Source organism: Mustelus asterias, chromosome 22, assembly GCF_964213995.1.
Source record: "Mustelus asterias chromosome 22, sMusAst1.hap1.1, whole genome shotgun sequence".
Classification (NCBI taxonomy): domain Eukaryota; kingdom Metazoa; phylum Chordata; class Chondrichthyes; order Carcharhiniformes; family Triakidae; genus Mustelus; species Mustelus asterias.
The window spans coordinates 14,070,035-14,088,793 of NC_135822.1; the positions used below are offsets into that span (position 1 = coordinate 14,070,035).

General features: G+C 45.4%; 1 protein-coding gene across 1 annotated transcript in view; it reads right to left on the reverse strand.

Moving 5' to 3' along the window:
* Nucleotides 1-18,759, reverse strand: part of LOC144509853 (uncharacterized) — a 415,538-nt gene that overhangs the window by 251,776 nt on the left and 145,003 nt on the right. The window contains exon 4 of the mRNA XM_078238759.1: nt 5,904-6,026. Within this exon, the coding sequence (XP_078094885.1) occupies nt 5,904-6,026 (123 nt within the window). The remainder of the gene's footprint in view (nt 1-5,903; nt 6,027-18,759) is intronic.

Below are 18,759 nucleotides of genomic sequence, written 5' to 3' on the forward strand. Positions count from 1 at the left end.
GTGTTCAATGCCTTCCCAAATTAACCCTCTCTATTTTAATCAGTCACAGGCCAGAGACCCCCCGTGGGTTAGAGTCATAGAGCCACAGAGGTTTCCAGCAGGGAAACAGGCCCTTCGGCCCAACTTGTCCTTTTTTTTTAAAAAACCCCTAAGCTAGTCCCAATTGCCCGCATTTGGCCCATATCCCTCTATATCCATGTAACTATCTAAATGCTTTTTAAAAGACAAAATTGTACCCGTGTCTACTACTACCTCTGGCAGCTTGTTCCAGACACTCACCACTCTCTGTGTGAAAAAAATGCCCCTCTGGACACTTTTGTATCTCTCCCCTCTCACCTTAAACCTATGCCCTCTAGTTTTAGACTCCCCTACCTTTGGGAAAAGATATTGACTATCGAGCTGATCTGTGCCCCTCATTATTTTATAGACCTCTATAAGATCACCCCTCAGCCTCCTACGCTCCAGAGAAAAAAGTCCCAGTCTATACAGCCTCTCCTTATAACTCAATCCATCAAGTCCCGGTAGCATCCTAGTAAATCTTTTCTGCACTCTTTCTAGTTTAATAACATCCTTTCTATAATAGGGGGTATGTTTGGCCTCCCTTCATGGTTGCTTTGAAGACATCGCTTCCACCAGCCTTGTGGGGCTTTCCTACCAGGATCGAGTTCCAGAGAAAGCAGGTGCTTCAGGAGTCTGGTATCAGTGTGACATGTTCCACCGGCAGGGCTGGTTTTGAGGGATTCGTACCTCTGATGTTGGGCATGTTGGCTTGGGAAAAGATGTTGCTACTGGACCACCTTTCACACCATCAGAACTTGGAGGGTCTTGCAAAGCCACTGCTGGTTGCATTTCTCCAGTGCTTTGAGGTGGCTGTTGTGGGTTGTCCAAGTTTCCAAAGCATAAGGGGGCACAGGGATCACTGCTGCTCAGTAAACCAAGTTGTGCAGGAAATTTACACACAAGATCCCGCAAACAGGAGATGAATAAATGGCCAGGCGACCCACATTTTCTGGAGTTGTGGGAGCAAGGAGTATGGGTCAGGAGAACATCCTGCTCCTCTTCAAAGATAGTGGCCGGGATTCTCCCAAAAAAATTCTACGTCCCAAATTTGTAGGAAAATTGGAGTAACTCCTGCATGATTTCCAGAATGAATCTCCTACACTCTGCATCACAGACTGCCCTAGCGGGATTCACTCTGAAAATCAGGGGGCAGGGCCTGTTCCCACCCAAGAGGCCAGCATCATAGCGCTGAGTGGGCCACTGTGCATGCGTCGATCTGTCAGAGCAGAGATTGACGCATGAACAGTAGCCCCGCATTGCCGGCCTCCCGATCGCTGGCCAGCCCAGTCAGCTGCCAGCCCTGCAACCTCCCCTCACTTGCCTTGCCGAGGCCCCCACCCACTGATCGCTGGCCTCTGGGGCCTCCCCGGGCAATCCCCCCCCCACCCCCCACCCCCCCAGCCAGTCCCAATCTCGCTACCCTCCCCCCACCCGGCTAGCCCTGATCTCCTGATCCACCCCTTACAGGTCTGCCCTCCCCCCCTCACCTGATGGCCAGCCCCGATCACTGTCCTCCCTCCCTCTGCCTGTGATCCCTGTGCAGAGAGGCAGCAGGACCCCCCCCCCACCCATTGCCCACGCAATAGGCCCTGCCCCCTCTGTCCCCACCCCCTTGGCACTGCCCGATGCCTGGTAGCAGTGCCAAGGTGCCCATTGGGCAGTGCCAGTTCACCCCTTGGGAGATGCCAATGCTGCCAGGCTGGCACTATCCAAGGAGCATCCCCCCATTCTCACCCCACCTCCTGGGGCACCTCAATGGTCTCTCTTCCCTCCAGCGGGGTTGATCGCTTGTTTCCTGTTCGTGGGGAACAGTTGTAAACCGCGCTGCAGTGAACCACTCCCGGTGGGGTCAGGGGGTAGACGCTCAGGTGCCCAGGCTCCAGGCCTGCCAATGATATTGAAATCGTGATTTCCATATTGTAATCAGCTCCGCACTGATTTCCGGCGTGGAGCTGATTACGCAGAGACTCACGGAGGCCGTGGCACCCAACGGGGTGCCCGCAAAACGGTCTCCGCTGGAGCAGCACAGCGGGCTGGGAGAATCGCGCCCCTAATGTCAAGGGATCTGTTGCCTGAATAGCAATAGGTTTAACTTCTTGCCTAAGAGACAGAGTGGCACTCCCTCAGTGTTATTCTGAAGTGTAAGCCAAGACTCTGTGTTCAGTTCTCTGAGTGAGGCTTGAACCAAAGACCCAGATGAGGGTGACCCACTGAGCCACGCTGACGCCTAATGGTCACTCCATGATTTTTACATAATTTCCCCAATACACTTTTCAACCTTGGCTGATATTCTGTACTTGAGCTGTGACCTTTCACTAATTACTGTAGACACAATCAGACCTTTCCCACCTACTGGAACAACCAGCCTCTGTCTGTCTTTTAGAGCTTTTCTACAATGTTCCTTTACAATGTTTTTTGTTTCAATCCTCTCTAGTCTCAAGAAAACACAGGATCGGAATTCTAACTGATCCATATCATTAATACAAGAGCTTCTACAGACCCCCATACCTTTATTGACAATCCACTGTATGATCTTCACTCTTCTTCACCCTTTAGTTTTCCCCCTCCTCTCTGAACACATTGATTCATCTTGAGTTTACTGCACCACAATCACTGTCCACCCCATCCTGGCTCATTCACCTGAGCTCCATTCATATTTGTGTTTGAAAGTGAGTTTAATGTGTGTTCTGTCGGTGTTATGTCCAAATGTAACCTTTATTATTTGTCAGTTACGGTCTACCTGTTACAATTGTTCGGGACTAGATCAGAAACTCAAAGGTATACTGGGAAGTTAATCTAGACCCTAACTTTGTTTGAGTTTGGCATTAGGGCATAAGATGTTTCACTCCAGGTGTGATTCTATTGACTCACTAGATAGTTTTTAATTTAAACAAACTTTATTTAAGAACACAGTTGGAGTATAACAAAAAGAATTAGCATGACTTTTACCAATTAAAATACTTAAACATGACAAAGTATAATTCTTTACAAATATCTATCTCTATAGTTCCAATTTAAGCAATATCCTCACAGACATAAATCCTACTTCAGAACCAATTTGCACCAAAGACAGATGTGCCCACATGGATGCCAAATTTCCAGCCTTTTAACCCCATCTGAACAGATACAGAAAAACCCCTGCCTTCTGATTCCCATACAGCAGTTTTCAGAGAAGGACATATCCTCAAACAACAAGACTTCAGAGAAATAAACCTAGTGCTTGGCAACTCCCAATCTCCAGACCTCAGAGAGAGAAAGAGCTACTTCTCTCTGCGGCGTCCAAGCAGCATCTAACTTGATTTCTCTGTGTAAACCTAATCCTGCCCAGTCATATGACCTTACCAGTCAATCAACCTAATCAAGCCCCACGCTGAAAAACCCCAGGGGAAAACACTAAAATAACAACACTGCATTATCCTAGATTAAAACAATTGTTTTAGAAATTAAGATCAATTATGCTGCTGCAGTAACAACAGGGCTGCCGGATGCAGACAAAATGGCACCGATAATAAAACAAACTGCTCAAACAGATCCTGCACAAGAAACATGACCCAAATACATTTCTTAAAGGCACAGTATCGTCACACAATATAAACTTATTTCTGATAATACCTGTTAACATACAAACAAGCTCTCGCCAATGGCAGTATTAACTACATTAAAGATTTGTTATTGAAGTATCTCTCACCAATGGAACAACTGGGACTCTCAGCTACAAAAGGGGTGAGAGAGGCATGGGCCCACAGAGCAGCCAAGGATCTGAACAGAAGCGAGGCAGACAAGAATCAAAGCAGAAAGCAGAATCCCCTTATCAACAAAAAGATTTTTTAAGCAAGAGTAAAAACAAGAAACAGAATAATCTTTATAATGTTTTAGAGGGACATGGACAACAAATATGTCTTGAAAACCCATTAAAGACATGAGAACAATCACAAGACTGAAATACCAAGAGTGATAGTTATTTCTGAATACGATGCAAGTTACAAGTAATTGGACAAAGAATAGAATATATAAAATTTATTCCCTTTAAAAAATATTGGCATAAACTCCTGACCAAACCTGTGAGGAAACTTATTGATCGCAGATAGTGATAGATAAATGCAGAGGAAAATAGCAATCCCTCCAGTATGGTAAATGTTACAAACAAAATAAAACTTAAATCAGTGCCAATGCTTATGGAGTAAATATAAATAGCAGAAACAAACCGTTATGGAGCATTCTACCAAAGGCTGCAGTTGAAATGTAATAAAGTATTATTCACAAATTCCATAAACATTAATAACCTGTTCCAGACTCTCTGGAATCTTACATTGGCATTCTCTGGATCAGATCCATGACATACTTTGTCCTGAGAGGCATCCATGAACAGTTGTAAATTACATAAGAGATGTCAAACTGCATACTACAATAAAACATTACACACTGGTACTACAGTCAAACATTACACACCGGTACTATAGTCATACATTACACACTGGTATTACAATCAAACATTACACACCGGTACTACAGTCAAACATTACACACTGGTATTACAGTCAAACCTTACACACCAGTATTACAATCAAACATTGCACACTGGTACTACAGTCAAACATTACACATCAGCATTACAGTCAAACATTACACACCGGTACTACAGTCAAACATTACACACTGGTATTACAATCAAACATTACACACTGGTAATAGTCAAATTTTACACACCGGTATTACAGTCAAACATTACACACTGGTATTAAAGTCAAATATTACACACCAGTACCACTGTCAAACATTACACACTGGTACTACAGTCAAACATTACACATCAGCATTACAGTCAAACAATGCACACCGGTACTACAGTCAAACATTACACACTGGTATTACAATCAAACATTACACACTGGTAATACAGTCAAACATTACACACTGGTATTACAGTCAAAAATTACACACCAGTACCACTGTCAAACATTACACACCGGTACTACAGTCAAACATTACACACTGGTATTACAGTCAAAAATTACACACCAGTACCACTGTCAAACATTACACACCAGTACTACAGTCAAACAATACACACCGGTACTACAGTCAAACATTACACACTGGTATTACAATCAAACATTACACACTGGTACTACAGTCAAACATTACACACTGGTATTACAGTCAAACACAACACACTGGTACTACAGTCAAATATTACATACTGATACTGCAATCAAATATTACAAACTTCAGTTAAACATTACAGATCAATACGATAGTCAAACAGTTTGGCATGACAGGCTAAACTCTTGACTTCTAGCTTAATCAACCCAGCACCTACCTAACTCCCCATTTTAATCTCCAACATCTATCTCTCCCACTCACATTCTCATCTCCAAAACCCATCCTTCCCCATGTTCTAATCTTCAAACTCTTCCTCTCTCTCTCTCTCACTCTCATTCTCCTTCTCACTCTCCCTCTCACTCTCTTTCTCGCTCTCACTCTCACTCTTTCTCTCTCTCTCTCTCTAATGTAACAACCAATGATTTTGTCGTTTAAGTGCATTGACCTCGATTGCCATTTTCAATGAACACACCCGTCCGCCCGAGGAGCAGCTGCAGGCAGATCCTGTCGCAGAACACTGATTGAGGACATTCACCGTACAAATTATGATCAACTGGAGCAATCCCTCTCAATCCCTCTCGTGAAATAGGAATCGTCCAGGGAAGGATGTGATACTGCCATCCAATAAATCTATTTCAGACCACAATAGTGACGTCCCAAATCTGGTTCTCATAATAAGTTTCAGACAGCTCACATCACATGACTCAAACGTTCAGATGCCCAGAGTGCCATGCCCCTACCTTCGCAGGTTTTCCCATCATCCATCAGCTTCAAGCCATCGTGACACTTGCAGTAGAAATTGCCAATGGTGTTACAGCATTGACCTTCACATCCGCCATTGTCCTTTTCACATTCATTCACATCTGTGAATCAAAGCATGCAGACAGTGTAAGTCTTTGCCCATCTGACGTCTGGGACTTAGAATGAGCCCATTCAGTGAATTATGTCCTCGTCAAGCTCTTTGCCAAGTTAATCCCATATCAAATATTTAATTCATTTCATTGGGCAAGGGGGCCAGGTGGCAGTGAGTGAAAATAGTTCTCTGAAAGCCTGACCCACGTTGCTGAAGGTGCAGAGGTGCAGCCCTCTCACCTCTGAGTTAGAAAGCTGTGGGAGTGCTGCAGTGTCAAAGGTGCGGTCTTTCGGGTTAGGCATTAAATCAAGGCCCCATATTTTGTCTCCTCGGGTAAAAGACCCTGGCTGGAATTTTACCGGCCCACCTGCCACAGGAATCGGAGCGGGCGAGGGGTGGACCATGGAAAGGTCCGTTGCCCTCGGGTGGGATTTTACGGTTTTGGGATGAGCGAGGCCATAGAATCCCGCCCCCTGAGTGGGCGGTGCGTATATGGAATGAGCTGCCAGAGAAAGCGGTTGAGGCAGGTTCGATAGCAACATTTAAAAAGCATTTGGATAAGAAAATGGATGGGAAAGGATTAGATGGATTGCCAAATGCGGGCAATTGGGACTAGCTGGGAGGGCACCAGGGTCAGCATTGACCGATTGGGTCGAAGGGCCTGTTTCCGTGCTGTATTGATCTATGACTCTATGGGTGGCATTTAACGGCCTCGCTTGTCCTGAAACCATAAAACCACGTCCGACCTTTCCGTTGTCCACCCCTCGCCCGCCCGATGCCCCTAACGGGCGGGGCAGTAAAATTCTGGTCAATGACTCTATCCCACAGCAGGGCAAGAGAATTCTCCCTGCTCTTTTGCTCAATACTTAACCCACTCCCGACAGCAGCACAATACAATCATTAAACATTGCTGTTTGTGGGAGTTTGCTGTGTGCAAATTGGCTGATGGATTTCCTATTCTGCAACAATGAATATACTTCAAAAATTATTTTATTGGCTGTAGAGTGCTGTAGGATTTTGTGAAGTGAGCTTTATAGAAAGGAGGCCTCAGGAGGTCTCTCTTGGCTATAAACACAGCAGAAGGCTGTCCCAACTGAAGGGATGTAGTGTTAACCCAGACCCGGTCTGATATAGATTCAGAAAGGACTGCACATCCTGATCAAACATCAATTTCCCAAAAAAACAAAGGAACCAGGAGGTTTTCCTGCCTGTTTTTTGGCTGAGCTTAGTGAAGTGAATTCACGGCACTCTGTGCAACACAGAGGCCATCAGGTGAATCACACCAGCGGGGGTGCGGGGGGGTGGAGGGGGCTCCTGATCCTGTTTGAGAGGCCGGCATCAGACTGTTGAGGGGGCCATTGTGCATGCGCCGATCTCCCAGGATACTGGGAAATCGGCTGACATGCCTTCCCCTCCCTGGACATTGTCAGTCCGGCCTGATGGGTACCCTCCCCCTTGTCCCTGACCACCCGGGGGCCTCAATGGCCTCTGGTCCCACCAGTGAGGCCATTACGCCTGGTTCCCATTGCTGGGACCATATATGATCCCCACTGGTGTGTGGATCTCCACCAGAAACGTTCGTGAGCCTGGATTATACCCTCCCAGGCTCGCTAAATAGACTGACATTCAGATTTGGATATTGTAATTAGCCTCGTGCTGTTCCCCGACGGTCGATTATGTTGAAAAAAATGGCCTGGGAAGATTTCCATTTTTAGCTTCCCGCTGACATTCCCCGCCCCACTATGCTGGTCGGCCAGCGTAGCAGGGCAGGAAAATCACGCCCAACACTACTGCAACCCAGACTGACCTGAACTTCTTCAAGAGTTTTATTCATTTTAATAATCAGCTAGAAAAAGATCAAACCAAACCTTGATCTGTAGGCCTGCATCTCAACTGTTGGACCAATCGTACATTTATAAGCCGTTGTAATGGGCACAACAGTGTACATTTATATAGTGTTTCTAACATTATAAAACCTTCCTATGCTTCACAGCAGTGATCATCAAACAACGTTTGAGCAGAGCTGCAAAAGGAGAATTAGGACAGACCATTAAAAACCTGGTCAAAGAAGTGGGTTTTAAGGAGTGTCTTAAAGGAAGAGAGGTAGAGGGGTAGGTTACGAGAGACAAAAGCAATCCTGACAAATTGTTCACTGTGTTGGAGGGTGAAATATAAGGAGAAACAGCCAATGTCTTCAGGTTGTGCTACTTAAACAATGACATTACCTGATTCAAGGTAATGCATACGAACAAGGAGCAGGAGCAGGCCATTCAGCCCCTCAGGCCTGCTCCTCCATTTACTAAGATCATGGCTGATCTGATAGTAACCTCAAATCTGCATCCCACCTGCTCCCAATAACCTATCACCAAGAATCTATCCACCTCTGCATTAAAATTATTCAAAGATTCTACTTCTGTCACCTTTGCAGGAAGAGAGTCCCAAAGACTCACAACCCTCTGAGAGAAAACAATTGCCTCATTCTGTTTTAATTGACCAACCTTTTATTAGCTTCCAGAATTACTTGCTGTATCCGCATACTAACCTTTGTGATTCATGCACTGGGACACCCAGATCCCTCTGCAGCCAGAGTTCTGCAACGTTTCATTATTTAGATAATATGCTTCTTTTTTAATCTTCCTGTCAAAATGGACAATTTCATGTTTTCCCACAATATACACCAAATCTTTGCCTACTCACTAAACCTATCTATATCTTTATGCCACCTTAACGCCTCTTCACAACTTATTTTCCAATCAGTAAATTTGGCAACTGTCCCTTCAACCCATCATCCCAAGTCATTCATATAAATTGTAAACAGTTGAGGTCCCAGCACTGATCCCTGTGGCACTCCACTTGTTACATCTAGCCAACCTGAAAAAGACCCATTTATGCCTACTCTCTGCTTCCTGAGAGCTAGCCAATCTTCTAGCCATGCCAATATGTTACCCTATTCCATGAGCCTCTATTTACTGAACAACCTTCGACGTGGCACCTTATCAAATGCATCCTGGAAATCTAATTCCAGTATATTCACCTTAATCCACAGTACATGTTACTTCCTCAAAGAACTCCAATAAACTAGTTAAACATGATTTCCCTTTCACGAAACCACGATGACTCTGCCTGAATACCTTGATTTCTTAATAATTACCTTAATAATTTGTACTAATAATAGCGGCTAAAGTTTACCCTAGGACAGGTGTTAGGTTAACTGGCCTGCAGTTTCCCACTTTCAATCTCCCTCCCTTTTTGAATCAAGGAGTTACATTTGCTATCTTCCAATCTAATGGGACCTTTCCCGAATCTCGGAAGTTTTGGAAAATTAAAACCAATGACCTCACCGGGCATTTCCTTTAAGACTCTTGGGATGAAGTCCATCAGGGTCAAACCTTTTACAGAAAAAGGATATCAGAAAAACACGCTCGAAGATAATGTGCAGAATTTTATGACCTCGCTCGGGTGAGGCTCATAAAATCCTGCCCGAGGCCAACAGAGAATTCTGCTCTGCGAGCCTCGCCCGTCCCTATTCCAGGGCAGGCGAGGCGGTAAAGTTCTGGACAATGACTTCAAGACTGATAGAGTTAGGAGAAAGAAAGGAAATCTGGCAGAATCTTTTCATTTCAGAGAGTGATCAAGTTATGAAAGCAAAGAAGGACATGAGGTGCCAGTGGCTGGAATTCTCCAGTCATTCACGCCCAGACGCCGCTGCCAGTGAGGACGGGGAATCTGGCACTCAAATCTCTGTTCACTGCGGTGGGATCAGAGAATCCCACCTGGTGTGAACAGCTGTAGGATTCCACCCAGTGTGGGTTCAAGATCTGAACCAAGATTTCTGAAGAGGGAAAGGATGAGGAGCTCTGGGTGAGAAAATGGATAGGGAGGCACATTCTATATAAAATCCAAGCTTTTCATCAGAACTGACTGAAAGACTATCGAACTGAAAGATTAACACTGTTTCTCTCTCCACACACACTGCCTATTAAGAATTTACAGTATTATCTGTTTTTATTTCAGATTTAGTCTGAAGTCTGAGGTCACGTACCAACCAACTCAAGAACAGCCTCTTCCCTACTACCATCAGATTTTTGAATGGACCTACTTCGCACTAAGTTGATCTTTCTCTACACCCGAGCTGTGACTGTAACACTACATTCTGCACTCTCCCCTTCCCTTCTCTATGAACGGTATGCTTTGTCTGTAGCATGCAAGAAACAATACTTTTCACTGTATACCGATACAAGTGACAATAATAAATCAAATCAAAAAGATTTCCAGCATTTGCAATATTTTGCTTTTGCAAAAGGGGATTGGGTCTAAGGACCTAATGCCACTCTAGAATTTAATCTCAAATTCTTAGCTGACACTTCAGTGCATCAGTGAGAATGTAAGCAACTTAAACAAGTACAAAATGTGCTCAATAATATACAGCAGAGGTAAGTATCGGGAATTGTCACTGGCTTCATTCCTCAGTTTGGTGCACAATTTTTCAATATTATAAATGCTTGATACATGTTGTTATAAAAGGATTAAATGTCCAGCACTGTTTGAACAGGCTCCCTGTGGAGGTGGCAGGAAGTTTGTATTGATTCATTCAAATGAAAAGAAATTTAAGTTACAAATATGAATAATTTGAGACGTGGCAGTGGTTAGTCTAACATGCTTGGGATAAATAGGTGATTTGGAACCTGTGGATTCCCATAGCTCTCCAGCACTGGGGTTTTACTGACCTCCCACCTGGACCTCCTGTAGACTGACTGATAGAGATTGATTAGTGTGATTAGTCAATAACTCTATTACTGTAGTTCTGCGATGGTGGAGAACAAAGGAATCTGGTTGATTTTCATCTAACAGCTCCTATGTAAGTGGCTTAATGTGTATGGTGTTCCACACGCATAGAAACTAGAAGGAGGAGTAAGACATTCGGCCCTTCAAAACTGTTCCCCATTCATTTTGATCATGGCTGATCATCGAATTCAATAACCTGATTCCCCCCTTCCTCCCTTATCCCTTGATCCCTTTAGCCCCAAGAGCTATATCTAATTTCTTCTTGAAATCAGACAACATTTTGTGGTAGTGAATTCCACACATTCACCACCCTCAGGTGAAGAAATTTCTCCTCACTTCAGTTCGAAAAGGTTTACCCCTGATCCTCAAACTATGATCCCTAGTTCTGGACTCCCCCACCATTAGGAACATTCTTTCTGAATCTACCCTGTCTAACCCTGTTTGAATTTTATAAGTTTCTATAAGATCCCCTCTCACTCTTCTGAACTCCAGTGAATATAATCCTAACCGACTTAGTCTCTCTTCATATAACAGACCTGCCATCCCAGGAATCAGCCTGGTAAACCTTCACTGCACTCCCTCTATAACAACGACATCCTTTCTCAGATAAGGACACCAAAATTGCATACAATACTCCAGGTGTGGCCTCACCAACACCCTATACAATTGCAGCAAAACATCCCTATCTCTATAATCAAATCCTCTCGCTATGAAGGCCAACATACCATTTGCCTTCTTTACTGCCTGCTGTACCTGCACGCTTACTTTCAGCGACTGATGCACGGGGACGCCAAGGTTTCGTTGAGTATCCACCTCTCTCAATTTACACCCATTTTGTAATAATTTGTCTACCTATTAATACTATCAAAATGAATAACCTCACATTTATCCACATTATAATGCATCTGCCATGCAGATGCCCACACACTCAACCTGTCCAAATCACGCTGAAGCATCTCTGCATCCTCCTCACAGCTCACCCTCCCACCCAACATTGTATCATCTGCAAATTTGGAGATAATACATTCAGTTCCCTCTTCCAAATCATTAACATATATAATGTGAACAGTTGGGGTCATGGCACAGATCCCCGCGGAACCCCATTAGTCACTGACTGCCAATCAGAAAAAGACCCATTTGTGCAAACTCTTTGCTTCCTATCTGCTAACCAGCTTTCTTTCCATCTCAAGACATTACCTGCAATCCCACGTGCTTTACCTATGCATAGTAGTCTGTTATGTGAGGTCTGTCAAAAGCCTTCTGAAAGTCTAAATAAAACACATTGCCTGGAAGAGCATTCATCGGGGCAGCATGGTAGCACAGTGGTTAGCACTGCTGCTTCACAGCTCCAGGGTCCCGGGTTCGATTCCCGGCTCGGGTCACTGTCTGTGTGGAGTTTGCACATTCTCCTCGTGTCTGCGTGGGTTTCCTCCGGGTGCTCCAGTTTCCTCCCACAGTCCAAAGATGTGCGGGTTAGGTTGATTGGCCAGGTTAAAAATTGCCCCTTAGAGTCCTGGGATGCGTAGGTTAGAGGGATTAGCGGGTAAATATGTGGGGGTAGGGCCTGGGTGGGATTGTGGTCGGTGCAGACTCGATGGGCCAAATGGCCTCCTTCTGCACTGTAGGGTTTCTATGATTTTGATTTCTATACATCCACTGGTTCTCCTTGGTTAACTCTACTGGTTACATCCTCAAAATATTCCAATAGATTCATCAAGCATGATTTGCCTTTTGTAAATCCATGCTGACTTTGTCTGATTATACCACTGCCTTCCAAATGCTGAGTTATGAAATCCTTGATAATAGACTCTAGCAACTTCCCCAGTACTGACATTAGGCTCACCGGTCTCACACAGTAAGGTTGCACAGACAGATGCACGAAACAGGCTAGAGGAGACAATGTACGAGGTGTAGCTACACCTAGGCCCCATCCTGCCTCTGTGCTAAGATGGCAGATGCCAACTGAAGCATGAAATAGGAGTTCGACAGTTGTCACCAAACATTATTTGAATACTCTTCCAGTTAGCATTTCATATGTTTCCACACAGGAGATGGTTAGCAAAGGCGCATGGAACTGGAGACAACCTTTTGACAAAGATCAGGAATTGGTTAGGAGATAGGAGACAGAGGACAGGGATAATGAGTATATACTTCAACTGGCAGGATGTCACTAACAGTGTTCTCCAGGGATCTGTACTGGAGCCTCAGCATTGCATTATATCTATCAATGACTTGGAGGAAGGTACAGATAGCCCTATGTCCACATTTTTCTAATGGCACTAAGTTAGATGACATAGTAAGTGATTGGGAGCAGAAGGTTGTAAAAGGGCATTACTGGATTCAGGGTGGGGACAGTGTTGAGTGAGGTGCAGCTAATGAATATTGCCAGGCTGTTCCTTCATGGGATGCTCCCCCCATGGAGGATCAGCCTAGCAATACTCACTAGCCTCAGCTCATTTAAAGTTTGAAGTTTATTTATTAGTGCCGCAAGTAGGCTGACATTAACACTGCAATGAAGACTGTGACCCAAGCCGGGAATTGAACCCGGGTCCCTGGCGCTTTGAGGCAGCGGCGCTAACCACTGTGCCACCGTGTCGCCCCCCTCTCATGTGTGTAAATGGGTACATGGGTGAGATACTGGGGGGAAGGTGGGTTGATGTTGCAAGGAATTGTACCCAGCAACTTCAGGAAATGGGGAGATAATTCCAGGAAGGAAAGGAGGAGGAATTTCACAACATCTGTGAGTGCTAAATGGCAGCAATACTTTTCCCAAGTGGGGGAATGTTTTTCATATGGCAAGGACCCTGATGGCGCCAGGAATGATCAAACCAAACAGAATAGTCTGGAGTCCGACACAAGACTCATTAATTTTCCATGTCTCCAGTTGAAACAAAAGGGATAGTGTCTCCTCAGCTCAATAATCACACAGGGAGACAATATCCAGGAGAGTAGACTCCGTGGTCAATGGTGAGGGTTTGGGGCTGGAGTTCGGCAGTGAGGGGGGGGGGGGGGGGGGTGGGGGGGGGTCACTTCCCCACACAGAACTTGGATAAGATGGATGATTGCCGCAGGGAGTCCAATTATAGTGGGGCAAATAAGGGTGTCAAAATGCTGTCTGCGGTGGATGAATGAGCCCAGGGACTGGAAGAGAGCAGGAGGGGGAACGTCACCGGGATGGATGTAAAGCAAGGCAGCACATCTGTCAGTTATTAAGGACAGCCTTGCCTGCTTGTCACTGAAACAGCTCTGTTATAGATCACTGTGCAAGGGGTTGGAATGTGTAACATGGTCCATAATTACTACGTGAAAAACCATATTAATAAGCCGATAGCTGGCAGGCTGCATCAAAGATTGTGTGCTGAGTATCGGGAACAGGGGATAACTGGAAGCTGCTGCTTGCCAAGCCAGCTCAGACACACATCCCTACAGCCCTGGCTCAGAGGGTAACACTCCTGCCTCTGAGTCAGAAAGTTTGTGACTTCTACACCCACACCAGCTGATACTTGCAGTGCAATGCTGAGGGAGCGCTGCACTGCCTGAGACGCCACCTTTTGGAAGAGATATGGGGAGATATTGGTGTTGTGATGATATCACGTGAGCGAGTAATGAAGAGGTCTCGGTTAATCTTTCGGGCGCATGGGTTCAAATCCCAGCACAGCAGCTGGTGAAATTTAAATTTTAAAAAATTGGAATTGAAAGCTAGTCCCAGTAAGGGTGACCATGAAACTATCATTGATTATTCAAAAAAAGCTATGTGGTTCATTAGTATCCTTCAAGGAAGGATATCCTTTAGAGCATTTAGAGAGGTTTAGTATGCTCAAGAATACTCAGCATGGCTTTGTCAAAGGCAGATCGTGCCTTACGAGCCTGGTGGAGTTCTTTGAAAATGTGACTAAACACATTGACGAAGGGAAAGCGGTAGATGTGGTTTATATGGATTTTAGCAAGACGTTCGATAAGGTCCCCCATGCAAGGCTTCTAGAAAAAGTGAGAGGGCATGGGATCCAAGGGGCTGCTGCCCGGTGGATCCAGAACTGGCTTGCCCAAAGGAGGCAGAGAGTGGGTATAGATGGGTCTTTTTCTAAATGGAGGTCGGTCACCAGTGGTGTGCCCCAGGGATCTGTTCTGGGACCCTTGCTGTTTGTCATTTTCATAAATGACCTGGATGAGGAAGTGGAGGGATGGGTTGGTAAGTTTGCCGATGACACGAAGGTTGGTGGGGTTGTGGATAGTCTGGAGGGATGTCAGAAGTTACAGAGGGACATAGATAGGATGCAAGACTGGGCGGAGAAGTGGCAGATGGACTTCAACCCAGATAAATGCGTAGTGGTCCACTTTGGCAGGTCAAATGGGATGAAGGAGTACAATATAAAGGGAAAGACTCTTAGTACTGTAGAGGATCAGAAGGACCTTGGGGTCCAGGTCCATAGGACTCTAAAATCGGCCCCGCAGGTGGAGGAGGTGGTTAAGAAGGCGTATGGTGTGCTGGCCTTTATCAATCGAGGGATTGAGTTTAGGAGTCCGGGGATAATGATGTAGCTATATAAGACCCTCGTCAGACCCCACTTGGAGTACTGTGCTCAGTTCTGGTCACCTCGTTACAGGAAGGATGTGGAAAAGATTGAAAGGGTGCAGAGGAGATTTACAAGGATGTTGCCTGGATTGAGTGGCATGCCTTATGAGGATAGGCTGAGGGAGCTCGGTCTTTTCTCCTTGGAGAGACGTACGATGAGAGGAGACCTAATAGAGGTATGCAAGATGTTGAGAGGCATAGATCGGGTGGACTCTCAGAGGCTTTTTCCCAGGGTGGAAATGGCTGCTACAAGAGGACACAGGTTTAAGGTGCTGGGGTGTAGGTACAGGGGAAATGTTAGGGGGAAGTTTTTCACACAGAGGGTGGTGGGCGAGTGGAATTGGCTGCCGTCAGTGGTGGTGGAGGCAAACTCAATAGGGTCTTATAAGAGACTCCTGGATGAGTACATGGGACTTAATAGGATGGCGGGTTATAGGTAGGCCTAAAAGGTAGGGATATGTTCGGCACAACTTGTGGGGCCGAAGGCCCTGTTTTGTGCTGTAGTTTTTCTGTTTCTCTGTTTCTATCTGCTGTCTTTACCTGGTCTGGCCTACATGTGACTCCAGATGTACATTAATGTGGTTGACTCTTACCTGTCCTCTGAAATAGCCTAGCAACTCATTCATAGAAAGCAACTCATTGAAAGCATTCTTTCCGGTGTATCACAGCTTGGTATGGCTCCTGCTCTGTCCAAGACTGCAAGAAACTACAAAAAGTCATGAACGTAGCCCAGTCCATCATGCAAACCAGCCTCCAATCCATTGACTCTGTCTACACTTCCCGCTACCTCGGCAAAGCAGCCAGCATAATTAAGGACCCCACGCACCCCGGACATTCTCTCTTCCACCTTTGTCCGTCGGGAAAAAGATACAAAAGTCTGAGGTCATGTACCAACCGACTCAAGAACAGCTTCTTCCCTGCTGTCATCAGACTTTTGAATGGACCTACCTCACATTAAGTTGATCTTTCTCTACACCCTAGCTATGACTGTAACACTACATTCTGCACTCGCTCCTTTCCTTCCATATGAATGGTATGCTTTGTCTGTTTAATGCGCAAGAAACAATGCTTTTCATGTACGCTAATATGTGACAATAATAAATCAAATCAAATCAAAGTTTAAGGACAATTAGTGATGAATAATAAATGCAGGCCTTGCCAGCGACATCCACATTCCATGAAAAAAATGGTCATAAGAGGTTCCATAATTCTTTGTTGAAGGGCTGGGGAGTTCTTCCTGATGTCTTACCCAATACTTATCCCTCAACCATCACTTAAAAAAAAGCTTATCTGGTAGGTTACCTCACTGCTATTTGTGTGATCTGACTGCGCAAATTGGCTGCCACATTTACTAGGATAGTGACAACACAATATTTTATTGGTTACGAAGCACTTTAGGAGATCTGGAGATGGTGACAGGTGATATATAAATGCAATTCTTCTTTCTTTCCTTCAATCCGCCTTGAAGATGATTCCAGGGAAAGGATGCTGTCCTGCTTCTAGTAGCATTGACTCTGAACTCAGACACCAGGCTATTCAAGCATGGAGGGCATCACAGCTTAGCCTGACATTGTCCTCACCAGTGGTTAGCACTGCTACCTCACAGCGCCAGGGACCCAGGTTCAATTCCGGCCTTGGGTGACTGTGTGGAGTTTGCACATTCTCCCCATGTCTGCGTGGGTTTCCTCTGGGTGCTCCAATTTCCTCCCAGAGTCTGAAAGATGTGCGAGTTAGGTGGATTTGACCATGCTAAATTCTCCCTTATTGTACCTGAACAGGCACCGTAGTGTGGCGACTAAGGGATTTTCACAGTAACTTCATTGCAATGTTAATGTAAGCCTACTTGTGACACTAATAAATAAAAAAGGCAGACAAGTTCAAACAAAACAATGTCATGTTGGCAAATCACTCCTTCATGGACATGGTGACCTGTGGCCTTGCAGGCTGGCTTATGGTGGCAAAATTTCAAGCACAGATGAACATGGGGCAAAAGAACAGCCATTAACGCCAACATCTCCTGCCTGGATTCATAAGAACATAAGAACATAAGAAATAGGAGCAGGAGTAGGCCATCTAGCCCCTCGAGCCTGCCCCGCCATTCAATAAGATCATGGCTGATCTGACGTGGATCAGTACCACTTACCCGCCTGATCCCCATAACCCTTAATTCCCTTACCGATCAGGAATCCATCCATCCGTGCTTTAAACATATTCAGCGAGGTAGCCTCCACCACCTCAGTGGGCAGAGAATTCCAGAGATTCACCACCCTCTGGGAGAAGAAGTTCCTCCTCAACTCTGTCTTAAACCGACCCCCCTTTATTTTGAGGCTGTGTCCTCTAGTTTTAACTTCCTTACTAAGTGGAAAGAATCTCTCCGCCTCCACCCTATCCAGCCCCCGCATTATCTTATAAGTCTCCATAAGATCCCCCCTCATCCTTCTAAACTCCAACGAGTACAAACCCAATCTCCTCAGCCTCTCCTCATAATCCAAACCCCTCATCTCCGGTATCAACCTGGTGAACCTTCTCTGCACTCCCTCCAATGCCAATATATCCTTCCTCATATAAGGGGACCAATACTGCACACAGTATTCCAGCTGCGGCCTCACCAATGCCCTGTACAGGTGCATCAAGACATCCCTGCTTTTATATTCTATCCCCTTCGCAATATAGGCCAATATATTCAGCTCACATTGCAGTTGGTGAGTATAAACCTGCCATCAAATTCACATGGCTTGCTGCCCCCTAGTGGAGAATGTCAGTCATTACACACCAAAGTCTTTCAACTCACTGTACAAATGTACAAAAGCTTAACGCTGATATAAAACTCCACTCTGCTATTTAAGGGAGGTGTAAACTTGCTTAAAATAAATGGATTAACACATTTTATTAAATTAGGAAAGGGAAGGTGGCAAGGGGACTTGCAGCAAACAAAAGCTGAACTGTTCCACGAGGCTGTTACAAGAGTATTGCGGGCATGGAGAGGTAGTTAAAGATTTTGTTCGGTTATAAGGTGGCGATGTTTGACAAAGAGCAGGACCTGAACCTTGCCAGATCTAACACACACCTACAATTTCACAAGGACAGTCTGCAAATTAACGCAGCCCCTTGCATTTATATAGCGGCTGCGATTCTCCCGAATTGGGACTAAGTGCCCACGCCAGCGGGAGGCCTGGAGGGTTTGGTGTTAGCAGTGTCTGTTAGCAGGGATTCTCCCAAAATGCTCATTTATTCATATCACGAAACCCGGCAGCCAGCCCCGCTGTTCCAAGTCCGGGCTGCAGTTTTAAAATGGTGACCCAATCTCCACCCTCGTTTACCAGCCCCCCCTCCCCCCAGAAAATGAAATGGTGCCCCCCCCCCGTCCCCCCCAACCAGGGGAGCA